The 24,930-nt window shown below is 44.5% G+C and overlaps 1 protein-coding gene across 3 annotated transcripts in view; it reads right to left on the bottom strand.

The window, feature by feature from the left end:
* Positions 1-24,930, bottom strand: part of LOC126542588 (synaptogenesis protein syg-2-like) — a 269,117-nt gene that overhangs the window by 38,218 nt on the left and 205,969 nt on the right. For all 3 annotated transcript variants that reach the window (XM_055077079.2, XM_055077080.2, XM_050189725.3), the window contains exon 4: positions 17,981-18,184. In XM_055077079.2, the coding sequence (XP_054933054.1) occupies positions 17,981-18,184 (204 nt within the window). The remainder of the gene's footprint in view (positions 1-17,980; positions 18,185-24,930) is intronic.

The following is a 24,930-nucleotide window of genomic DNA, read 5'->3' as shown; positions in this document are numbered from 1 at the left end:
CAGAATTGTCTTCGAGCACAAAAAGTATATCCCTCTTCGGGAGCAACGTCACGCTAAAACGTGCGCTGAGACGATTTTTGTAGCAACTTTCTTTGCGAGTTTCTTGCCGAGAAAAAGCCGCGACTGTATTTCTTGAAGCAGCGCAAAATTTTATTGTAACCCGACGGCAATTCGAACTGCATTTCTTCCCAAGACCCCATTCGGAATTCTTGTGATCCCTGAGGAAAAGCGGTGGTGATCGATTTCCAAAGCAGTCTCTCGAAAACGCCCTAGTCATTTTTTTTCTTTTGGTATTTTCTCTTCGCAGAGTTCCTTGGTGAACAAAATCTCCCGTTACCAAAAACGCTGGAAAGCAGAGAGCCATAGTGTTTGCCCCCGAGCTAGTTCCTGAATTTTAGGTAGTAGCTTCCAGTTATTCGAAGAAAAAGAAACGCAATAATGGACCACGCACTTACATTTTATTCCATCACGTTACATAAGTTTTGCTGCGCATTTTCTGCGGTGTCATTGAAAACGGGCAGTCGTTTTGTGTGTTTTTAGCCACTTCAACCAACCCGTCTGCGGCCACACTACGCCGCAGGTCTGCACGTCTACAGCCCCTTCGGTTAAAAGAAGCTTGACAAAGATTGCGGTAATTGGTAGCTACCAGTATGAGCACCAAGATATCCACAAGCCAGTTATCGGGCACTTCAAAAGGCCAACTAAATGTAACCGAAGGTGGGAATCGCATCTCCATCACCAAACGTAAATTTGTTTGTTCGGGAAGTTCACAAACAGTATTAGGCTCAATTCGGAGCAACTGTAGAGCATCGCTGGTCTTACAGGGCCTCGCTTATTTTCAGAATACTCCGCTTGTCACCAGCAACCTCATAGCAGGAGAAATTGCGAAGTTCACGTGAGACAGGTTGCCACGTAAACGTTGCCTCAAACTTTTGCCTAACAGGTGAATGTGAAACAAATCAAAATTTGGTTTCATAAATCTAGTTCCACTAGGCACATTTCTCGTGAAGCCTATTCCACATTCTTTTGGCTTCCACCGCTCTGAGATGACAATTTTGAGCTCGCGTTTCGTGAACTCCCAGCCCACTGGTCAGGTCAGACGGTATAGAGCAATCATCTTGGCAAGGCAGGGGTCGTGGGTTCATTTGACACGTGACAAGCAACTATGTAACAACTAAACAAGCATTACTTTTCAAGAACTCGTACAATCGCCATTTGTAGAAATGCGACACAGTCGTTTCAACAACTTTCCCTTTCTGCGATCCCTTTAAAGCTTGATGACACAAAAAAAGAAACGGTTTCATAGCACTACTGGTTTTTGTAGCAGGAAATTTAAACTTAAAAGTTCGAAGCTTACTGCAGAATTTCATGAATAGGACAATGCACTTTAGGCACCCCCCTAGATCCAACAAAATTATTAAAGGGCCCCCCAACAATATCGGAAATAGTGCCGAGTGGCAACTTTATCTCACATTATGCATTCTGCAGTTTGATAACTGACTCTTGCAAGAGGCACACAAGGAAAAAAATATTCATAACTTGTTCTTATGCATTCCTGTAAGTAAAGCTGACCTAAAGCGGTCAGCTGTACTTACAGTACATGCTTCCCTCGAGCGCACTGGACGTGCTGTGCTATAGGCTTCTTTAGTGACGACAGACATGCCAAAATATACTGACTTGAAAAATATCTAGAAATTTATAGTTTCTTCAAGATATATTACTGCGTGCATTTAGGAGTTAATTACAGGGCCGCTAACGAATGAAGTTGGCTGAACTGCATTTATTTGCCCCAAAAGGCAGTAACAAACGCGAGGAGATCAGGCGATGAACGATGAATCCACTCGTTTGCAAGTATACGTCTGTTCTTCAACAGCCGAGCATTGGACTACAAGGTCAATATCTTGAACAAAGGCCTTTTAGACGAAGTTTTTGTATTGAAGTGCTCTGTTTCTGCGACTGACCGACAACGACGGACAACCAAACGACAGTAGAAGGCAAGGCAGAAACAAGAACAGGGGCGTTATAACGAAAAGCTGCTTCAAACTTATGTATTCCAATTCTGCAACCAGCACTCCGCAATTAGTCTAAGACGTTTTTGGACCACCCCCACTTCGCCGGTCTGTCAGACGACGTCATGAGGACTGCGATAGCTCCCCATCTGATATGACGTGTACACACTCATTATGCATGAGTGGACCGAACAAAAGAAAAATAGCTATTTCTCACTCGACACCTTTTCGCCATTACCCACGGCTATTGTTCAAAAGCTTTCAGGCTGCAGCCATTTCACCTACCTGTCACGCGACGTCGCAAAAGCACGAAAACTCACCGTGGCAAAATAACATGTACGCGTTAAAGCTGCATTAAGATACTGATCAAAAATGAATTTCTTTCTGAATAGCCGCAGGCTGCCGCGTTGCGAAAGAAATAAAAGATGGCTGCCGCCGATCACTCATGCACTGTCTACTCGCACCTGCTGGCGAGCTTGGGTTTATTAGCGTATAATAAAGTTTTCTGCGGTTTATGACCTCGCTCTGCCAACTCTCCCTTGTTGAGAATCCGTTTTAGCGGCATTCTTAACCTTCCGTTACACGCCACCACAATTTTCGACCAGCCACCGCAAACTAAGCCAGGGAAAGCGGATAAATCGTAGATGCCGGCACCACCCTCTTCATCCCGTTCTCTACTTTCAGTGCACTCGTTCGGCCCCATCGAAACCATCTGCTCCTGGCCTCCTGGCAGCCAATTACAAACGAAAAACCGCTGAATCTAGGCAATGTTATTTGTTTTGAAAGCAAAGAAAGGTGACCTCCTATAAACTGAGAAGGCGTTTGATTGGGCTGTTGAGGCAACGCTGCTGGTCACTGCCCGATGCTTGCGCCGGCGGTTACGCAAATTTGACGTCACGAGATTGGAATTAAAGCAGATTGGAATAGTTTTACATTATGGGGCCCCAAAGGAGCTTAAAGAGAGAAACAGGAGCGAAACTCTGTAATAAACATAATTCATATGCACATAAGCATAATTCATATGCACATAGGTGCATATGTATTAGCCTGGGTGCACCCATATGCACAAAGGCTGATACGCTCAGTCCGTTCCTCAGTGCTTGTTTAGCTGATGCTGATTCTACATATATATATATATATATATATATTTTATCTTCTAGCGTTCTTATGTGTAATTTTATTTTCCTTCATTACCGTTTTATGCATCATTATTTCTTGCGCGCAAGTCCAGTTTGTTGAAGCTATATTGGATTTTGCCCGTTATATTTAGTAACAGATGCACTGCAATTTTTGTTTCACTTTATTTTTACAGCGAAGCTGCCTACGGCTAGGATCCCGGGATTTCTTCTTGACGGAGCGTCGATAGAAAACAATGTGGGCCTATCCAGGAAACAGTGCATGGCCGAGCAATGGTCATACCTCCGTAAGGCAGACGCTACAAACACTCAGCAGAGTGAAGAGATTGGTGCATACATTGTTGGGGATCACGCATACAACATACATCACAGTACACGTTTCAATAAAGAAACAAGCTCAAAACAAGCATTCGAACCGCATATTTGGTGATAAGGTGGTCCTGATAACAATGGGAAGCACGTAGCATTCCCCGCACACGTTTCGCAGTGAGGATTACAGTTGCGCAGGCTGCCGTGGTGACGGCAGCTCGTGACATCGGGAGTGACTTCCCTAGCCGTTCGTACATAAAATAACCAGCCTAGCAACTTATTTCAACGTTGTTGCAGCACCGATATGAGCGGCGACATACTGTCAAAGTTATCATTACGCCCATTACTACCATTGCTCTAGAATAGCATTATTGCCAGTACTCTAACAAAATGAAGCATTTGATATCCCCCTCAATAGTCGTAATGGAGGTATTTAACAGCTTCCCTGGACGTCCACTTTCGGAGGGCCGCGATGGCGAGTAAATTTTTATTCTCCTGAACATGATCTATCTCAATCTCGACATGATGTTCAGCAGTCTTTCTTGTTTCACTCCAGATTAGTATTCTTTCGCCACGTCAGACGTTTTGAGCCTGCCTGGCTATCTATCTATCTATCTATCTATCTATCTATCTATCTATCTATCTATCTATCTATCTATCTATCTATCTATCTATCTATCTATCTATCTATCTATCTATCTATCTATCTATCTATCTATCTATCTATCTATCTATCTATCTATCTATCTATCTATCTATCTATCTATCTATCTATCTATCTATCTATCTATCTATCTATCTATCTATCTATCTATCTATCTATCTATCTATCTATCTATCTATCTATCTATCTATCTATCTATCTATCTATCTATCTATCTATCTATCTATCTATCTATCTATCTATCTATCTATCTATCTATCTATCTATCTATCTATCTATCTATCTATCTATCTATCTATCTATCTATCTATCTATCTATCTATCTATCTATCTATCTATCTATCTATCTATCTATCTATCTATCTATCTATCTATCTATCTATCTATCTATCTATCTATCTATCTATCTATCTATCTATCTATCTATCTATCTATCTATCTATCTATCTATCTATCTATCTATCTATCTATCTATCTATCTATCTATCTATCTATCTATCTATCTATCTATCTATCTATCTATCTATCTATCTATCTATTGTAAAGGTTTAACCTCTCTCCGTCATTCATTGCCACGCTTGTTGATGTGGATCGCCACACACTACCAATCGGCTGCCTTGACTCCCACGAGGATATGGCAGCATATTCCGTGAAGCCTTTTCAACTTTTTCAGTGGGTCCTTGGTAGTATATTGTCTTAAGAAATCCTTGCTTCCTCGCTGTACTCATGACATAGTAAAGTCCTGTAAAGGGAGTTTTGGAATCAAGTCTCTTTCGGACCAGAATCCATAAATCTGCTTCGATATCCGGGATTTTTGTGCCGTGTCTGCGTTCAAAATTCGTTTTCATTGTCGCTTTATATAGGATAGGGTAGGAATAACTTTTTTTTTAATGCCAGCAACCGATGGTTTAACGCGTCCCGACGCAGGCCAAGCGTCGACCTGTGGTTATGCCCTACTTTGCACTAGCTAGTTCGGCCCGTTTGTGGTGGGTCGTGAGGCTTGTGCTATTCGAGCGCACCCCGGGCCTGCTGGACGGCCCATAGTTGAGTGTACTTGTCTATATATGCACTGCGCTTTTTGTCGCTGATGAGGAGTTTTGGGATGGTCCTTCACATCAATTTCTTTCATTAAGCCCAATTCGTATTCCGATGGCATTCATTAGCCCGTGCGAAATGCTGCAACATGTGGGCTGGATCCCAGGCCGGCTGTATATGATCTGCTGTGATGCGCAACGTCTCCTTATAAGGTGCATTTCCAACCGCCTTCGAGTTCGGGATATAATCGTATGTACATCTTCGAGTTACTTATCATTCGCTCTGCAAGAGAATTCGCTTGCAGATGGTAAGGTGCTGGGAAACGAAGGGTGATATTTCTTTTCTCAGCCCAAAGTCGCAGTTTTCCGCTTTTAAAGGCTGGGCCATTGTCTGCGACAACGACTCGCACGTTCTTGAAGTGTTCTCGTTCCAGCAATGATATCACACAATTTGCGTCCTTCTGTCCAGCTTTGGCGGCGACAAAACGCGCGCACTTGTCTTTGGTGACAAGGAATGCTTGCGTCATCCTTGCTCCCTGCCCGTTATTTTTGATGTCAGCACAATTAAGACGAACAATCTCGAAAGGAATATCGGAATACTCTGGTAAGACCATCCTGTTTATCTAAGACTTGTACTTGGCTTAAGGAGCTGACGCTGATGGCAAGTTTTTACAGTATTTATGATGTCTTGCTTCAATGTTTTTCCAAGTGAAACACTGCGATATTTTGTGGAATGTCTTGCAAAATTCGCCATGCCCTCCTAACTCTGGACTGGTGTGATAAAGCTTCAGGACTGTCGACACTTTGGTCTCCGAAACGAACAATTTGCCTTTCTTTCCTTCCATCTCCTTTGTTCCTTCCGAAAGCTGTAAGAGGTTTACATGTTTATAGTTGGGGTTTCATCCGGCACGTGGAATCGAGATAGCGCATCCGCATCTTGGTGTTTCTTTCCCAGGCGATGTATGAGGTCAAGGCTAAACTGTCTTTCGCTAACGCATCCAGTTATTCTGCCCTTAACTGCGATAGCTTTAACGGGTACATCGACCCCTGGTTGTCTGTGACCAGCTTGAAGGGGTTTCCTTCCGAGTAGCTTCCAAAGTATCTGAAGGATAAAACCACCACCAGTGCCTCCTTCTCCGCTGTTGCATAATTTTTTTGTTTCTTCGCAAAAGTGAAAGCGCAGTAACCTATTACGCTCAGTTCCATTCGTCGGTATTTAGAAGCATCACGCTGGTAGAGTATGACACTTACTTCATAATGAGATGCGTTGGCATAGAGATAAAAGGGCAGCTTGAAGTAGGGGAGCGGTAATACAGACTCCGACGAAATGATGCGTACAAGCTCGGTGTAACTATTCTCACATTCTTTTGACCACGTAAATGGCACGCCCTTTTCGACCAGTGTGGTGAGAGATTTTGTCTTTCTGGCATAGTCTCTTACGATTGCACGGAAATGGCCCGCCAGTCCCCAAAACAGCCGGAGGGAATGAATATCATACGGTTTCGCCATTTTCTTGGTGCATTGAACACTTTCTTGCTTGGTGCTTTTCATTTTATCGTTAAACACCCTTCCGAGGAAAGCCACCTTATTGCAAATAAACTCAATTTTCTTCATGTTAATCTGACGTCGTGCGGCGCTTAGTGCCTGAAGTACTTCACACAAATGCTTCTCGTGGTTTTCCTTTGTCTTAGAGTAGACAATGACATAATATACATATACACTGTAAAATTTTCCAATGAATTCGCTCACTGTTTCGTTCATTATCTTTTGGAACCACGACCCAGAATTCTTCCAGGCAAGCGGTAACCGATTATACTCGTAGATGTTGAACGGCGCGACAAACGCCGCAAACCTTCTTGTTCCTTCTTGCCAATACCCCTTGCATAAGTTTATACGTGAAAAGCATTCGCATCCTCCAGTCTCGTGAATGATATCGTCTATCTTAGGCATCGGGTATGTAAAAGATCGGTCTGATTGTTTATCTTCCGGTAATGAGCGCGCATTCGGAATGATCCATCTTCCTTCGGTACAGTTGTAATAGGGGAAGCAAAACATGATGTCGATAGCCCAATGATCCCTGATTCTAACATGCCTTGAAGTTCTTGCCTTAGGCATACTTTCTTTTCGTGGATGAGGCTATACGGCTTTTTTTTTTTATGACGACTGTGCTGTCGCGCAACAGAACCGTACCTCAATCGCTGTTGCGGCTTCGGGATATGGCTCAATAAAGATTAGCTCGGGGGCATCAACGGCACGCCTTCCGCACATGACGCCTTTTGTTCTTCAGGTCTTTCGCTCAAACACATATCTTGCTCGGGTTGTCCACTGGTCACCTCGTCATTCCATAGTTCGTTACCTTCACGTTCTTCATTTCAGGTCACGATTAAAGAAAGGCGAAGTTCACCGCTGATACGACAAGCACTTCCACGTTGAATGTCTGACCTTGGAACTCAAGATCTGCTGTTGTCCATTTATGGTAAACCCTAGATGAACCATAGTAGCTACACACACGAATAAGCTTCCCGGAAATGACGCTGGTTGAGTCCATTACAGTTTCATTAACTAGGCTCACGGAAGCACCAGTGTCAATCAATGCTGACATGTTTCGGTTGTCTACAAGCATCGCACCGCCAGAACGCCTCATTTAAGGAGCGCCATTTCTTCAGCACATTGGTGAGATTATGTGGTGCTCTCACCATTGGAGGTATCGCTGGTTATGAAGTACCGAGCCTGGAGTGTATTTGTCACTTGGTCTAGGGTTGTGACCCTTGTCTTTTTTGATGTCACATTAAAATCTGGGGTAATAACGTAAGCCATTGATTGAAGCAGTTGGTCCATTGTGCTTAGTGACCTAGCTAGAACTCATTTCTGACACTCTCTTGTCATACCCTGTACAATGAGCTCAATAACAGACGATTCTGGAAGTTTTGGCTGGGTTGTACAAATTAAATTCTACTTTTCCAGCACATATTCTCGGACGTTCATTGCTTTCTGTATGTAGAATATAGCGTTATTCCGAAATTCCACGGAATTCTTTTTGAATCCTCGAGAGAAACTCTCCTTCCACTCGTTCCACGATTCATTCAACTGTAAGCTTAACCGAAGGCTCTACCATTTCTGCGCGTTGCCACACGGAAATACCCGCATGTTCTGTATACGATCCTCGTCAGTCAACCATTGGTTCCTGAAGCAAGCGTGCTGATAAAACTGAAGCCAGGCATGTACACCAGTAGAATTTTCATCAAGTAACACCGCTAAGCAAAATTCTTCTTTGAAGACGATAAATGCAAAGTAAAAGTAATACAAAGAAAAGGAGATGATGCAATAACTAGACTAATATACGAGTGAGCAGTCAGACTAACTTAGAGGTGAATGTTAAAAGAGGGTACAATGAAGGAGAAATTAATGCTAATAAAGAATTTAGAGAAAGAAATTTCGGTGAAATGAATGCAGATTTGATATCTAGAATAAAAAAAATGATAATTAGGAGGGCAATCGTTCTGTTTCAGTTAAAAAATCGAATACTGCAAAACAAACGTTTCTGTGACTATAGCCTAGTGTTGAGGCTCCAAAATGTAATAATACTGCTATACTTAACCACAATCCAATTTTGCAGAGTTACGCATCCAGTTATATCTTGCTCTGGCGCGAATATAGTCTGCATGATAAAAAGTATTGATTCAATTTCTATGCAGCTGTGACATAGAGGGGACATCGTCAGACGAGCTCTATGTAAATAGAAATTAAATTGCAGGAAGCGAGAGCGTAGTCTGGTGTATGTAACTTCCAGATGCCGAGAAAAACACCACTGTTTATTCCAGAAAAAACCGAGAAGCTGACAGGCTGGAGATGGTATCAGTGATGATTTACCTACATAATTCTGCAAAGAAAATTTTCTGTACCTTGTTCACTGAACGCACGCTTGACAGCAGCACAATACCACTGCGCAAGCGCTCCGTGACGTGTTTTTCTTTTTTTCATATTTCGCAGGATTTCTTTGCAACCTGGAAAAAGGGACTTCGTGAGATGTGCTCTACAAATCCGCCTATCATATTTGGGGTCCTCAGACAATAATTCAAAAGTTAGGTAATTAAACTTAATTAGTGAGACATGGGGAGAACAAGAAATTGTCTGACTTGCTATAGACTATTGCGAATAGTATGCGTTCGGTTCAATTCGCTTGCGACGCGCGTTTCATTTTTATATTCTTGGCTCAAATTACGTGGGAATTACTATTCCCGCGAGTTTAACGATCACCGATACCGTAGGTGAATTCTTGTTCTCAATAATTCGGCTACATCGGTATAGAGAAACAGCACCCGCGACTGAAAATAAGTCTTATACTACTGAGGGGTCGAGGACCACGTGTGCCCCGCAAACTAAGCCTTTCGAGCAAGCAAGGTGTGCTGGAATAAACGGGCTCACCGGATTCGATGCAAACTCGGAACAGTTGAGGAGGTCTCCAACGCACTCCTGGTCTGACGAACAGCACAGAATACCAGCGCGACCAAATTTATGAACCTCAGTGGCCTTCCGAAGCTCCACCTGAATAATTTTCGGGTTTTTCATCTGTATGGCTCCCCCATTAGTAGGCACTAGGGCCTTAGGGACATTATTGAGGCCATTGCGTAAAAATGTGTCTATCGGCCACTCTCGGGCAGGGATAGAAGCTAGCCAAGGGGAATGCCCTTGACCGGGAAAAGAAAGAGAGACGAGGTATACACGACAAACGATATACAAGTCAAAAGAACAACGAAAATGCGAAACGAACAGTATAATACCGCCGCCCTATACTTGATCACACCGCCCAGGGGGCAGGCGACTAAGAAGAACGCTTTCGCTGGAGATTTATTGACTTTATTGACCCATTTATTGACACGTTCTTCCTGCTAACATCGTCTTCTTCTTTTGTTCATTACCATGCTGGCGATGTTATAGTGACTGATTCACAGTCAGTATGCATATCACTCTTTTCATCTTCAGACACTACTGTAGCGAATATATTTAAATCATTAATCCCCCCAAACTTAAGCCTGGTGCAGTTGATATGGGATCCAGGCCATCATGGTATATTCTTAAATGAAATAGCAGACACACTTGCGCGGATGTCTCTTGATGGACCAGCTATGTACGTTATGCCTACTTAGGCTTATACCACTGCGGCTAGGATTAGAAACTTTCTCTTTTCTAAAGCTCTACAAAACTGAAAATCCCAACGTCGGATTTTAATCATTTGTCCTTTTCATAGGACAATAAATGGTGTCCCACACGCACATTACAAATCTCCAAAATAAAATTACGATGCCACATCCCACCCTTAAATATTTACCCATACAGGTCCGGTCTGGCACCGTCCCCTCCATGTCTTGCCTGCCAGAAACCCGAAAACATTGATCACTTTCTGATAGCATGGCATCTATTTAGAATACAGAGGAACAAATTAAAATTTTTATGCCGGAAATTGGGTATTTCTTTAATTACTCAAAATATCCTCGCCTTCGGGGCTTCTTCTTTGGGCTTTAGTCACAGGAACATCTGCGTGGCCATTTGCGACTATCGCTGTGACAAAAGAAGGTTATCATGTTAATTTTCGAAATCAATAATTGGACAGACAACTAAATCACTGATTGTGTATTCGAAATTATTCCAAAACCACCCAACAAAGAACACAATATTTCTTGTGTATATATAATTACAAATATTATATTTCTATATCTGCCAAGTAAATCTATTTCTTAACGAAGATGAACGATTATACTTCACCCTGATTGAAGTTTCTGTTTAGGATTTTCTCTTTCCCCTTCCCTTTAACTTTTAACCTTTAACTGCCGTGTTATTGACCAATCTCCCGCAGTGCGTAAGCGCCACCAGTGAGGAGCAAGCAAGCAAGCAATCTGGCAATGTCGATCGCCGCATCCATCCATCCATCCATCCATCCATCCATCCATCCATCCATCCATCCATCCATCCATCCATCCATCCATCCATCCATCCATCCATCCATCCATACATCCATCCATTAATCCATCCATCCATCCATCCATCCATCCATCCATCCATCCATCCATCCATCCATCCATCCATCCATCCATCCATCCATCCATCCATACATCCATCCATCCATCCATCCATCCATCCATCCATCCATCCATCCATCCATCCATCCATCCATACATCCATCCATTAATCCATCCATCCATCCATCCATCCATCCATCCATCCATCCATCCGTCCGTCCGTCCGTCCGTCCTCTTAGCCAACCCAGTGGCTCATATTGCCTTCTAGCTTGACGCACTATGTAGTCGTGATGCAGTCGTGATTCGATGCCGTTCCAGCTTTGTCATCTGACACCCGTTATACCGTCGTCGTCATGCCTTGTACACCAACAAAGTGACCGAAGTTGTCTAAAAGATTGGGTCACTAATTGTGTGTTTGAGGTCAGGATGCTGTTCTGGTCGTTGTGCGGTCGTTGCGTCGCCATTATTTTAGCTTTGTCATCCCATCTTCATCATGCCATCTTCGCCACGCCATTCTCGCCATAGAGTCATGAGGCACTGCCGGTCGTACCGTCGTTGTGACGCCATCGTGTTCATTGTAACTACGTCCCTCCCGCTTACTAATCTGACTGTCATCATGCCGTTGTCATCAAGCTATCGTCGTCACACTATCATTGTCACTCTTCGTGATAGAATAGTCGTTACGCCGTGGTCCTCACACACTCGTCGCCATCGCATTATCTTCATGCCGCTTTCATGTCATCATCTTCATTGCGCCAAACCTCGTCCTGCACAAACACGCACGCACACACGAACACACTTACACATACACATGCGCACACAAACATACACACGCACGCAAATAAACAAACTCGTCACGTGCCCGTTCTGACACATGTCTGGGGTCAGTCAAAGTACACGTACCAAGAGACCCGCATTCCTACCTTCGGTAACCAATAGCTCCGAAAACGCCTGTGGTTCCACACTACTATAAAGGCGAGCAGACGTAACGCGAACGGCAATCCCTGCCTAAAGTTTTGCACGCCACCACTTTCATGCTCTGATCGTTCCTGCCGCTTTCCTGGCTATGTTCGCAGCCGTTTCCTCATCGCGTCCTCTGCGTAGAGCTGGCGAAATTAGTTTCAAAACAATTGTCGCCGCCTTTGAAGAGGCCACTTCCTCGTTAACCCCCATCTATCTCTCTCTCTCTCTCCGCCGTCCTCAACCAGCAGATGGAAGAGGTGAAACACCCGAGACTCCGCTCGAATTGGAGCCCTCGATGTGTTACATCCAACCCTTTCCCCAGAGCGGCTCTCTGCCCTGTGAAGCATCCTTCCTCCCTTTCAGTAATTCGTGCTCCTCACCTGCACACATCATGGAGAGCGATGTTCGCTAGCAGGCTACGTTTGTGAGTTCCGCGCCCATCCGACAATCTCAGGCGTGTAAAAGGTGGCACGGAATCTATTAGAGGCACGGGTACACCCATCGTCATTAGAGGGGCAAGGGCTGCGCGTCCAGATTGAATGCCGAGCTTTAACGGAGCCCTGCTGCTTCAGCCGAAGATCTGGCCTGGGGCCAGGAGTGTGACGGCGGCAGGCTTGCTAGAAAAGGCCGGGCGCAAATGAGGCAACCACCTCTAATCGCTGCGCCCCATAGCATGACCAATCGTCACACACACACAACTCGAGGGAAGGAAAGAAGAAGATTGGATATGGGGGGCCAGGGGTGCTGGGAAGGATTGGTGTGCAGCCGCACCTGACAGATAGGGCGAGACTACGAGAAAGTGCTCATTCCTGGGTTGCAGCTAGTTTGACTGCAACTAGTATAGCTAAGAAGTGCTGGCATGCGAAATTTCCCTGTAAAATACAAGGAGCATATACTGATATTCCAGTATGGTGTAGGCTAAATTTAAAACTTCTTGAAAAAAAATATCTGCCCAAGATTGTCGAGAATGGGGGCGACAGAGCAGGGCACCTTTGTGAGGCACCTTATCTCTGTTTATATTCTCTATACCACGATGCACAACATTAGTTATTTTTGAAGAAAATGAATCAGAAGAAAGAAAAGGGTGCGCAGGCCAGTTTAAGTACACCTAAGATCTATGGGATGCAAGATTCGCCAAGAGGTTATTCTACGCGCATACGTTTTCCTTATGCATTTGTAGTATACATTAAAGGGTTAAACCTGATGAAGACAGTAATTGGGTTAACATTTACCTTTACAATTTGAAGGGGAAAAGCGAGTGAAAGCTACAATGACATTTCAGTAGAATTTAAAAATAATTACTTATTGGCGTTAAGTAAGACAAAAACAAAGTACGCTTTTACCCAATATAGCATAACCCCGCGCCACTTTAATTTGCAGGAACGCAATTCCGCTTTCACGAAATCAAATGCGTTTTTTTTTTCTCTACCTGAGATTACGCACTATAGCAATGAGCAGGGAGCTTTGACTATTGATAACCTTGACAAAGTGCGCACTTTCCTAAAGAAAGATCTGTTGTTGCTACTAGAGCTTTACTTTTTCTAGCTATAGCAGTGGTGAATACGTGCTATTGGACACATATTGCATTTACAGTTGCTCAATTCTTTTTAATGACGTTCAAGCAAGAAGAAAATTTGTGTGCCCATTTGGGACGCGTCAACGACTGCTATAATGTGCGACAAGGCGAACTTAAACTCCCATGAGACGTAAAGAGAAACACGAAGAAAAGAAATAAGAAAAAATGACGCTAAAGCAACGACGAGCCGTACATTTTAAGAGAACCCTGATTGTCATTAATCTCTACGTTGGCTCTGTCAGTGACATTGCCGTGCAGTGCCACTACTGCCTTCGGTCTCGATTCAAACTAATGCCTTCCCACTCATAGCGAAATTTACCGTGCCATTCAATCGAAGCGTAAGTTGAAGAAATGGGTCGTTTCGGAGCTTAAAGTAGCCGCGAATTTCTACTGTCTGGGATGACTTCACCATCGGTGTTCCGACTTGCCTCGCAACCATCCTTCTGATGAAAAATAATTACGTATATTCGGCCATGGCAGTCCCATTGGTGACTTCGCTATTTACTCAATCGTCTTAACTCGTTCGTGGAGCAAGTTGCCCCATGCCGTATCCCTTCTCTGTCTTTTCTTTGGCAAATAACAACTGTTTCGTGAGTAAATCAGAACCGTCCTTCTTTTACAGCCAGAACGATAATAAGAAAAGCGGCTGCCCGAAAAGAAAGAAGAGACCACACGGAAGGAAATTTCGCTTGTTTCTTTACAGATAAATAAAAGAAATGAAATCTCAAGAGAACTAATGAAGGGAGCTAATATATCAAGTTGTTTCCTACGCCATTGCTCTTCTTATGCAACCTTGCTTGTTTGCTTCGCTCTGATATGTACAACGTTAATCATAGAGTAGGCTGCCTTCGAGAAACTTTCTTTCCCAAATGTGCGATGCATGCGGACCACTCCGGGAAAAGAACTCAATGATCAAAGCAGACGAACGTTTTCGCCGTCACGTGATATGCTCCGTCATATGAATAGCTGCAAGTGGTGCTATTCATTCAGCAAAATAAACCTCGTTTGCACCAAATACCTCGCTCGAAGTCAGTTTGGCTAGCACCGAAGTTAGCTGGGCCAGAAAAGGAGTAGGCGGGCTGGCAATCTTACTGAGGTTTTATGACTCCCACTCTGCGTACCACGTAACGAAGCCAAACTTTTCGTCGGTCAGAAATGACGGGTTTCTGGACGAAAAAGCAATAGTGTTCGTAAATTCACGCAGAGGAATTATTTTATGGGCTCATTCCGCGACGCCCTCTCACTCTCCCGTCATTTTTCGGGCTATATGCATTGAGTTTGTATAAAAAAATAAGCCACGGATACAAGCACTTGGCATATGGATCGCTAAGGCTGCGCTTCAGTCCTTACACGTGCGCAAGCATGTAGATGACGTAGTATATAGTACACTGATAGTGTACATTTTAGTCTTAGTGGTTGGAGAACAAACAAGAAAGCACAAATTATATTGCCAGTCTCGCATTTTACTTTAATTGTTTTTAGAAGATGCTTGTTTCACTTGGGCCTAACGAATGGCTAGTTTTCGAAATAAGTAGTCAAGCGTTCAATTTTTTTTTTATTTGTGGTTCAACGAAAAGTTAACGTTAGTAATTTACGGTGATTTGGTGACTTTCATAGCTACATGCGCTTCTTTACCTCCTCTTTACTTTCTCTCTCTCACTCTCTCTCTCATCTTTCTATTCCAGGTTTGCCGTCACTCGGAGTAGGTTAACCAACCAGTCGCCCTTCTGGTTAAGATGTCTACCTTCTCCCTTATCTCCTAGGTAGCAACCTCTGCTCGATTGATCATTAATTTCCGTTTGGTGAACTGTGTTATCTCTTTTTACCATAACGGCGGTCCACATCGTGAAAGGCCGTTGCGGTAATCTCTGCGCTTACAAAGAAATAGTAACGCAGATAAGATATTGACAAAGAAAATAGATGCCTCGCTCCTTGTCTTTACCGTGCTGAGCTTTCACGCACTATCACTCATACACCTGCCGATGAACCAATGTAATATGCAGCTTTCTCTCTCACTGCTCCCGTCATCGTTACATCATGTCACCAAAAAATGCTGGCACGAAATAATATTTGCATCACAAGATCTTAAAATTACAATAAATCACTTACAAATCACACGTGCTTTCGTGATTGGTTTCATAGGATGAAGCAGAGATCTGACATCGATCCTTGGGGACAATGTATTTAATCAAACTGTTTTTAATCTGGCGTTTCTAAGGATACCATTTGCAAAACACATTCTATATTCTTGTCTAACAACTGATGCACACTCACAGATCGTTCTGTTCATCGGAGAAAATTCTCTTTCTGGGCAAATCTTTTTTAGTGGATTCATAAGAGATGTGTCAACCAACACTCTATGTTTATCAAGCTAGGAGTAACGCCGTCGCAACGAAATGCAATTATTAGTTAGCATGTGCTCTGTCTATAGTGTTCTAAGGTTTATTTTATGAAATTCAGCGAAATAATACGCAAGGGAATTCAAGCGTGAATTCTAATGTTATAATTTACGTAGCAACAACTTTTTTGCATCACTCAGATGGGTATCGGCATATAGAGAAGTATATTCTATCAGTTGCTGCTCATTTCTGTAATAGGTCTGTATTATTGTCTTCTACTTCGCTCTCTCATCCACCTTCTTAACCCTCAGGTAATGAGGAGCTGAATTCGCAAAGCTAAAAAAATTTTAATTATGGGGTTTTACGTGAGAGAACCACTTTCTGATTATGAGGAACGCCGTAGTGGGGGACTCCGGAAATTTATCCCACCTGGGGTTCTTTAACGTGCTCCTCAATCTAAGTACACGGGTGTTTTCGCATTTCGGCCCCATCGAAATGCGGCCGCCGTGGCCGGCATTCGATCCTGCGACCTCGTGCTTAGCAGCCAAATACCATAGCCACTAAGCAACCACGGCGGGTAATTCGCAAAACTCTTGCTCTTCATTTGTAAGAGCTCTTGGTCACTCACAGGCCGCCTTCGCTAGTAATATATCCAGCGTCATGGGTGTCTGGCACTAGGTGTTACGTAGTCTTAGCGTAAAACCTTCTTTTCGAATATAATCCTTCTGTTCGCTCTTTATATATATATATATATATATATATATATATATATATATATATATATATATATATATATATATATATATATATATATATTAGAACACACCATTGAACATGAGTTGTCTTTCCGCGCATGGGGAATGGATGTTTCAGTTACGCCTCTTTACGAATTCTGCTGCGATGCGCCAGCCAGGAGGGAACCGTGCTGTTGTGCTCCAATGAAAACTGATGAGCGATGTTCAAATCACAGCAGTAATCTTTGAATATTGTGGTTTGGGCTGAGACATGGTATTCTGCCGCCCGCTGTCTAAGGCGCCACGTACCGTCGCTTTTACAGTAAAACAAACTGCGTAACTAACATGCGATATCTCCACAAAAACCTGTTCCGTTTTTTATGTCCTTGTTTTAATTCTAGCAATAAGTTGTTCTCACTATTATGGGCGTGAGACATTCTAAAAAATGGCTGTGGCTTAGCTAAGGTTAAGCCCAGGATGCGAAGCATACTAGCCTTTATTTTAGTTGTTGAACCACTGTTTAGCCTGGTGAACTGCTGTTGCTTGGCTATATTTGGTTCGGCTAGACGAAGAAACAACTCATGCGTTACTCTGCTTCGCCTTCAAGAGTGGAACGCGACAGCGTTCCCGTCGACCCGCCAAGGGGTGTAAGACAATGGGCTACGGCGCAGCGACTACGCGCCCCGCATTGGACGCGGTGAGCGTCGAGCAACGCAGCGTTCGGCGCGGCAACGAAATGTGCGCCTGAGCAAGCGACGCACGCCTGAGCCTTAGAAACAGCTCGTTTCTAAGGCAACACCGCATTCACTAGAGGCGCTTTTGTACCGCTTTGAAGCATCGTACTCATGGCTCAGTGGTAGCGTCTCCGTCTCACACTCCGGAGACGCTGGTTCGATTCCCACCCAGGCCATCTTGCAAGAGTTGAGCCAAAGCCACCTAGAAACAAGCGCAGCTGCTTATATACCGCTCGCGACGCCGCGAGCGACGGCGCGAGTTGGAGCCCCGTTTCTCCTCTGTCGTGACGTCACGGTGTCACGTGGCATTGAAGGCGACACCGCCGCGCCTGAGGAGCTGGGTTGAGCTCTAGTAATATGCTTCGCATAAAACGAGAAAATGTTTCAGCAATGTTCGATGGCATTGTGTTCCAGCGTCTGAGTGAACGCGCCACGCAAGTCGCGTCTAAAGCAGCGCGTACTTACAGTGCATGTTGACGACGATGGTTGTGGCCACGGGCAGCGTAATGTTGCTGTTGGTTGCGCGACATGTCAGCCGCGCCTGGTAGTCGGCTCGCGTGAGCCGCAGGCGCAACAGCGTGGCGCGTGGATGGCCACCGGAATTGCGGCTCAGCGCTTGCTGCAGGAGCTCCGAGCCACGCCACCATGTCACCACGGGCTCTGGTTGGCCTGCGAGCAATGTGCGCGAAACCGAACGTGATTTATCGCGTAAACTTGATGTTATTAGACAGCCAATATTTTGTAAAAGAAATGCCTGTGTCACTTTATTAGACTGGCGGGTCGTATGCAGTCGCGATAAATTATGGCTGTCGTTTTAAGCCACATTTACGTGTATGCGGCCGCTGAAATTCACATTACGTTACTGCTACTACTAGATGCTGCAACGTTAACTTCGCAGCAGAGCATGCGCAGCTAGACCTACAAAGAAATGTCGTTTAAGGAACCAACATTGGCAAATGTACTTCGATATCATTTGTACATAAACAACCGGTGCTACGATGTGTCACTACAGTGCAACAATTTACGTACTACAATTTACATATTTACAATACTACATATTTCACTGCTTTCTTTTCTATGTACAAATAATACGAGGGACGAAATAATGGTATCGTATCGTAAAGGCGAACGTGCAAGCGTTCTCCTGTAGCACAAGGTCTAAAAAAGCTAAAGAAGGCAACGCATAAACGCTCTATCGATGTCTTTCTTCCCGCGCATTTTACCAGGGTGAATGAAAATCATCATCACCAAGGACGAGTAAAAAATGAAAGAAAAGGAAGGGAGGGCTGCCACGTGGTTCCATACACAAAGATTTTTACTAAGGGAGGGGGATGCACTGCTTGCCGTAGACATCGGAACTGACTAAGTGGCAAACTCGTTCGCTCAAGGCAAAATAATCCATTCCGACGTAATGTGGGAGGATAAAGAAATGTGCCTCAGTTTTCGCTACTTTGCGGCAGTCTCCAAATTGCGAAAGAGAGAGTGAGACAAACTGTAAAGAAAGACAGGGACGTGAACCAGACGCACGTTCGGTTTTTTGCCCGAGGCAGCGAAAAGGGACTAGATGATGAAAAACACAGAGACCAAGCAAGGAGAGAAAATACTAAGGGTGTCGCTTCTTCCACAGGTGCATGTCGAAACAACAATTGCTTACTCAGGTTCATTGACTTTAGGAACTGCAGTAATACACGTATCGCTTTCCGGGCTTGCGAGAAATGTGGCCACAGCGCAGTACAGTTGTCACCAGGAATCATATAGAATCCGGGTGAACGAACATGGAGCTGCATAGAAAGCGTTGGTTTTCATTGCAGGGACAAGGTCAGAGGAGATATTCCATAGATTCTTCGCACCTTAACATGCCGTAGGAAGGTGTTTCACTTATCCCATTGATAAACTAATAGCTCTTAGTGGAGGCCGCACCAAGCCACGGGTCACACAATAATGTTGTATAGCAGCGTTCAAGGCTTTGGAGCCACTGGATCTTCATGGAAAGGCAGGGAATTCGTAGGCGAAGGCTCGAGAGGCGGAGGAAGTTTCAATCAACTAGAGCGGTTCTCGAGGAAGGTACAAGCTTAGCTTCGGGGACCCGACGACAAGCAAATTCAGTATAACGTGGCCGAGGACCAGTTCAACAGTGCATTTTAAAGGAATAAGTGGTGCTTTGCGCAGAGTGATACTAAAGCCATGCGGGCACATGCTTCAGTGAGACTGCGCGACAGCGTTGGTTCACTGTACAAAATTAATGGAAAGCACACCTCTCATTCAACGCACGCAGTTCCATGGCATTCCTTTACTTGACGAAAGGTTATCGCTCGGTAAACTTCAAGTGGCAGTCCTGAACGTGAAAGTAGAAGAATAAATGACCACAAAACTAGATAAACGAATAAATTTGGCGTGGTTATTGCCGGTGTAAAGTGAAGTTGAGTCAGCAATCTGCTGTTGCTTCTATCTGTTATTCTTGGCGTCTATGCCTTGTTTGAGCCAAATCTTCCGTTCATGATATACTAGTTATCTTGTTTCGATATTATTTGGCTGGTAGATAGTCCTTATTTTATATATATATAGAACGTTTGGCTTTTGATTTCGCCTACGTTTTCGATCCCTGTGTTTTCATTTAGTCAGAATTCGATTGCTTGTCTGCACTGCTTTCTATTTGCGCTGCTTTAACACTGCATGACAGATATTTACCGACATTACGATAAAACATCAAAGCTCTCGCCTCTTTTTCCATGTCATACAGCGGCGTCTATTCAGCACTACCAAACACTAAACATTCCAAAAGCCTCAAAGAAGAAAGACAAGCTCATATGGAATCAGCTGTGTTTCTCCGAGTTTAGGACGATTCCGAGTGGAACTAAATGTTTTCACGCTTCGCTGCACAAGAGAGCGCACAGCTGACTCGAAACAGGCAAAACATACAAAAGAAAAGTAATCTGGAGGTCACCAGCCGACATTGGCACAGAGAGCAAGCGCTGTTAACTCAAAAGAAATGAGTCAAGCGTGGTGAAACAAGAGGCGGCCGAGACCATAGCTACGGACGTTGCGTGCTGCTTGCTTCAATAACGTTGCTCAGGCGGCCAGAGTGCCTGGTGCCTCTGCCACCGCTTTTGGCGTGGACGAGCAGCAACTATATCGCGGTTCCCTAAAACGCTTGCGGCGAATCCAATATTCGCGATTCAGTACACTGGCTTCGCCGAGAAAAGTTCCGGTCATTTATAATGCAGCCCGCGTCAGCAGTACACGCCGCTGCCGGATCGAGCAGTAGAGATGCTCGGAAAGTTATTGGTTCCAATAGGACTGTCACTTGCAAGCCCGAATAAAGCCGGAAAAATAGGGGAGGAATGGATCAATAACAGCAGTGCCAAACCAACAGAGCACGCGGCCACTAGACAACGGAGAGGCCATATTCTGCGCCCTGTCTTCATATCTCCTCATAACTGTCTCGATCTATCTCTTCCTTTTGCCCCTGGGCTGCATTTTCTTTGAAAACTGCGCATGGTGGCTGACAGGCGAACCCTATACGGAATATAGCGGCAGGCCAAATCTGCGGCACATTCGGACAGGCAGTAGTTGAGTGTAAGCAAAAAAGGGGAAAAGAAAATGACAGGGTTGCTTCACCCGAATACGGCAGCGTTTTGTTTCTTACGCACTGCTCTGCGCCACTCTACAACGCGGAAAAGCAGTATCCTCCGAACGGCAAGCGCGCCTGCAATGCCCCTCCCCCCCCCCTTCCCCTCCTCCCACTTCGCGAACAACCAAGACAAATGCGAGACCCGCACATTCTTCTTCGTGCGAAGCCGTCAGCGCCAGAAATCGCATGCTTGGAAACAATGCTTTCCACCCGCTCAGTCTGCGCCGCTTGAGGAGTGCGCAGTGGCGGCGGCTGCGAGACCTCGTCGGCGTCTCTGTGGATCATAACTTTTCGCTCCGCGCAGTGGGAGGCCCGTAATGCCTTCGCTTGTTTTCCCCAATTCGGTTCTGGGGAGAGAATAGGGTGCCATCTGTATTTTTTGTTTAGCTGTTTACTCGGGCATCTCCTACACTGCAGGCGCCGCAGCTTCCTATAGTTGCGCTTTTACTCCGGCGTTATGCGAGATCGAGCTTATACTTGATGTCGTCTCGGGTAGCCATGCAAGAGACGATGTGAAGGGGAACAAACAAGAATCAGGCGGTTTGCTTTGCTCCTCTTTCTTTCGGAAGGTTCGCAGATACTAGCGCAAGTGATTTCAGCTATGTCGCGTGAAAGGTGTGTCGGACAGAATGTAACACCGTGGTTGTCGAGACAAAGACCATGACGATACGTTTAATAATAGTATTATGCTTCTCGTGGGTTTTTCAATACGTTTTTGTGAACAAGTGGATCACGAAGATAATTCCGAGAAGCACTAAGTAACAAATTGCGACAATTAAAATGTTACCCACTGCGGCAGCTGATATGGTTGCGCTGGTGATGTCGGACGTTTGATCGCGGTCACGGTGGCTCCATTTCGATCTAGGCAAAATGTAAACAGGATCGTGAACTTACATTTTGGTGTGCGTTATTAGCCCTAGGTGGTGAAAATTAATCCGGAGCCCTCTTCTACGGCGCACCATTTTAATCACATCGTGCTTTTGGCACGTTCCGTTCCGGAATCTAATTTATTGAAAATTACAGTAATGTGCAGCAACATGTGCGGGGGATCACCGTTGTATGGAAAGGGCCAGGAATTATCTTGTAGGAAAAGGCTAGATACTACTTCCACGTCACGTAGGTTGTTCATCTAAGAATAACATTGATTGGGGAGAATAAACTGCTGAAGGCATGTGTTCATTGAACTAGAGATACATTTTTTTTCAACGGCATTCTCAGCAGCGATCCCCGATGAAATGATTATGAAAAATGAGAAAAATGAGTTTCAATCCACGTACTACGCTGGAAAATTCTTTTTTTTTTTAAAGGGAAACATTGTCATCCGCCCGAATTGTAGCACGAAGCCATTGTAGCTTCATGCTACAATTCCGATGGAAAAAAAATTATGGTGTTTTACGTGCCAAAACCATTTTCTGATTATGAGACACGCCATAGTGGAGCACTCCACAAATTTGGAACACCTGGGGTTCTTTAACGTACACCTTAATCTAAGCACACGGGTGTTTTCGCATTTCGCCCCCATCGAAATGCGGCCGCCATGGCCGGGATTCAAGTCCGCGACATCGTGCTCAGCAGCTCAACACCATAGCCACTGAGCAACCACGGCGGGTAATTCCAGTCGATGCCATTTTTTCCCTTTTATGTACTTTCCTCCACCTTGAGGGCATCAGCAGAACTCATTCGCCAAAGTCAGTGTTCCAGCGCCTCGAGATGTCGATTAACTCGCCCTCGCTCTGCTATCGGCTAGCATTCTGGCTAGTCTACATGGTATACAGCGACCGCCCCGGAAAGGTGTTGGTCCCGGGCTCGCTTCCCGGACCAGGACTAATGTTTCTTCAATTGTGAGGCTTTCTTTCTGGAAAACCCGTATATGTTTCCATTGTGGCCTCGTGCTACAGTTCAGGTGGATGCCAGTTTTTCCTTTTCATGTACTTTCCTCCACCTTGCGGGCTTCCGCTGAACTCACTTGTCGTTTTTGTTTGCTTTAAATTTTGTTAGACACTACAATTAGCGCTAAACACGGACGAACCATGCAACTACGATAACATCAACAGTGCGGCTTTAGTTTAAAAAATATCTTCTTCTTGATTTTCGGAATGTCAGAATCAAATGGCCGATCAACAACTACATTGCAAAGAACAAACGCGCTTACTTCGACTGACGTTACACATTTCATAACCACGGTCGGCTATAGCTGCTGCTGCATGGCATGGAAAGTACAGAGCTGCGGTCCTTTATCTGCTCTGAAGTATAAAAATGCACCTAAGAGGATAGTAAAAGCATAACTTGAAAGGACGCACTTTCCAAGCGAAGACCGTTGTTGTCTATAGCGAGGAGCAGGCTATCCTTTTGCCTTTAGTTCGTTGCATCGGCGCCATCGCACTTTAATACCGCAGACCGTTGCCCAAACTGTCTGCTTGAATTGTATTCAATGGTCAATGCATGGTAACAGAGTGGAAAACCTATCGCAAGTTCGTTAGGGGTGATAAAAATGCAATACGCAATGCTTTCCGCTGTCATCACTCGTAAAGTAGCTCTCGAGGCCTAGGTGCACAGAGACGAAAAGATTGCATATGCGCAATATTCTTTGAGCCGGACGACCTTTTCTGCCCGCTGCCTCTCTCAAGCGACGTCTATACACATGGCCATTTGAATGCAGTTGAATGGACTCGCTCTGTTCACTTCTGGAGAAACAGTTCTTGCTTCATTTTTTGTGCGTCGATACGATCATTCGACGTCGCCACAAGTGCGTGCGTAGCAGCGTAATTTGGACAGTCTAATGCTTTACTAATATTGATATTATTCCTATTGTTGTTGTGTTTCATATTGAATACGGAACCTTTCTACAGCCTTTGTCATATACACACGGCACACCAAAGTGATTAACTTTGCAACATTCCAAGTTCTCACTAAATAGTTTGTAAATTACCGCAACCGCCAAGACGTCTGCAGAAAAGAATTCAAATCATTTTTTCAAACCCTGGAAGCGAAACTCAACCACTGGTCCTACATGGGTATTCAAGAGTTACTTTTCATATTAGAAACTGAATAGGTCATGTAATTACGTAGCCCAGAAAAATTGCTCCGGTAAAGGAGTAAGACCATTTACGCAAACATCAACCAACGAAGCGGAATACGACCACATGTTTTGGAGTTACTCCAGCTCCTTCAAACGCACCGACTTGGGGAAACCGTGGCAGCTTTCAATCAATACGGTATAAAACTGACGATGTTCTTTTTTTTTTGCAGTAGGAGACTTCACGATGACCCTACATGTAAGTCGGTAGGAAAGTACCAAACGATGGTCTACTGCCACGACGGTATCCCATCATGAAGATGCCACGATAACCGTCCGTCAACACTAAACCATCTTTAGATATTTTCTACCGATTTTTTGGTGTAGATGAACCAGAGTTGCAGAACATTAGAGCCATCTTTCGGACACTGAACGAGTCATCGGGAGAATTTTCATCTGGTTGCAAGCATGCATAGTCTTCTCAAGGTCGCACACCCATCAGAATCCACAGAAGCGGTCGCACAGAGCCTCTACAAAATGCTTCTGCAGCTTAATAATTCATTCAAGACGAAGTCGGAACCACTCCGCAAAACTGAGTTTCATTAGTAAACGAATTTTCTTGGCATTCGCCATGGAAATTCAAGTGGTATCCCAATCGGCCATATTGCAGTCATATATTTATGTTCTGGAAGAATAAGTTGTACACGAAAAGGCACAACTTGCTCGGCTATATACTAGGTGCCCCATGTAAGTTGTGCTAAATTAGAC

Source organism: Dermacentor andersoni, chromosome 2 (assembly GCF_023375885.2).
Source record: "Dermacentor andersoni chromosome 2, qqDerAnde1_hic_scaffold, whole genome shotgun sequence".
Classification (NCBI taxonomy): Eukaryota; Metazoa; Arthropoda; class Arachnida; order Ixodida; family Ixodidae; genus Dermacentor; species Dermacentor andersoni.
This window is presented reverse-complemented; position numbering and strand designations above follow the sequence as displayed.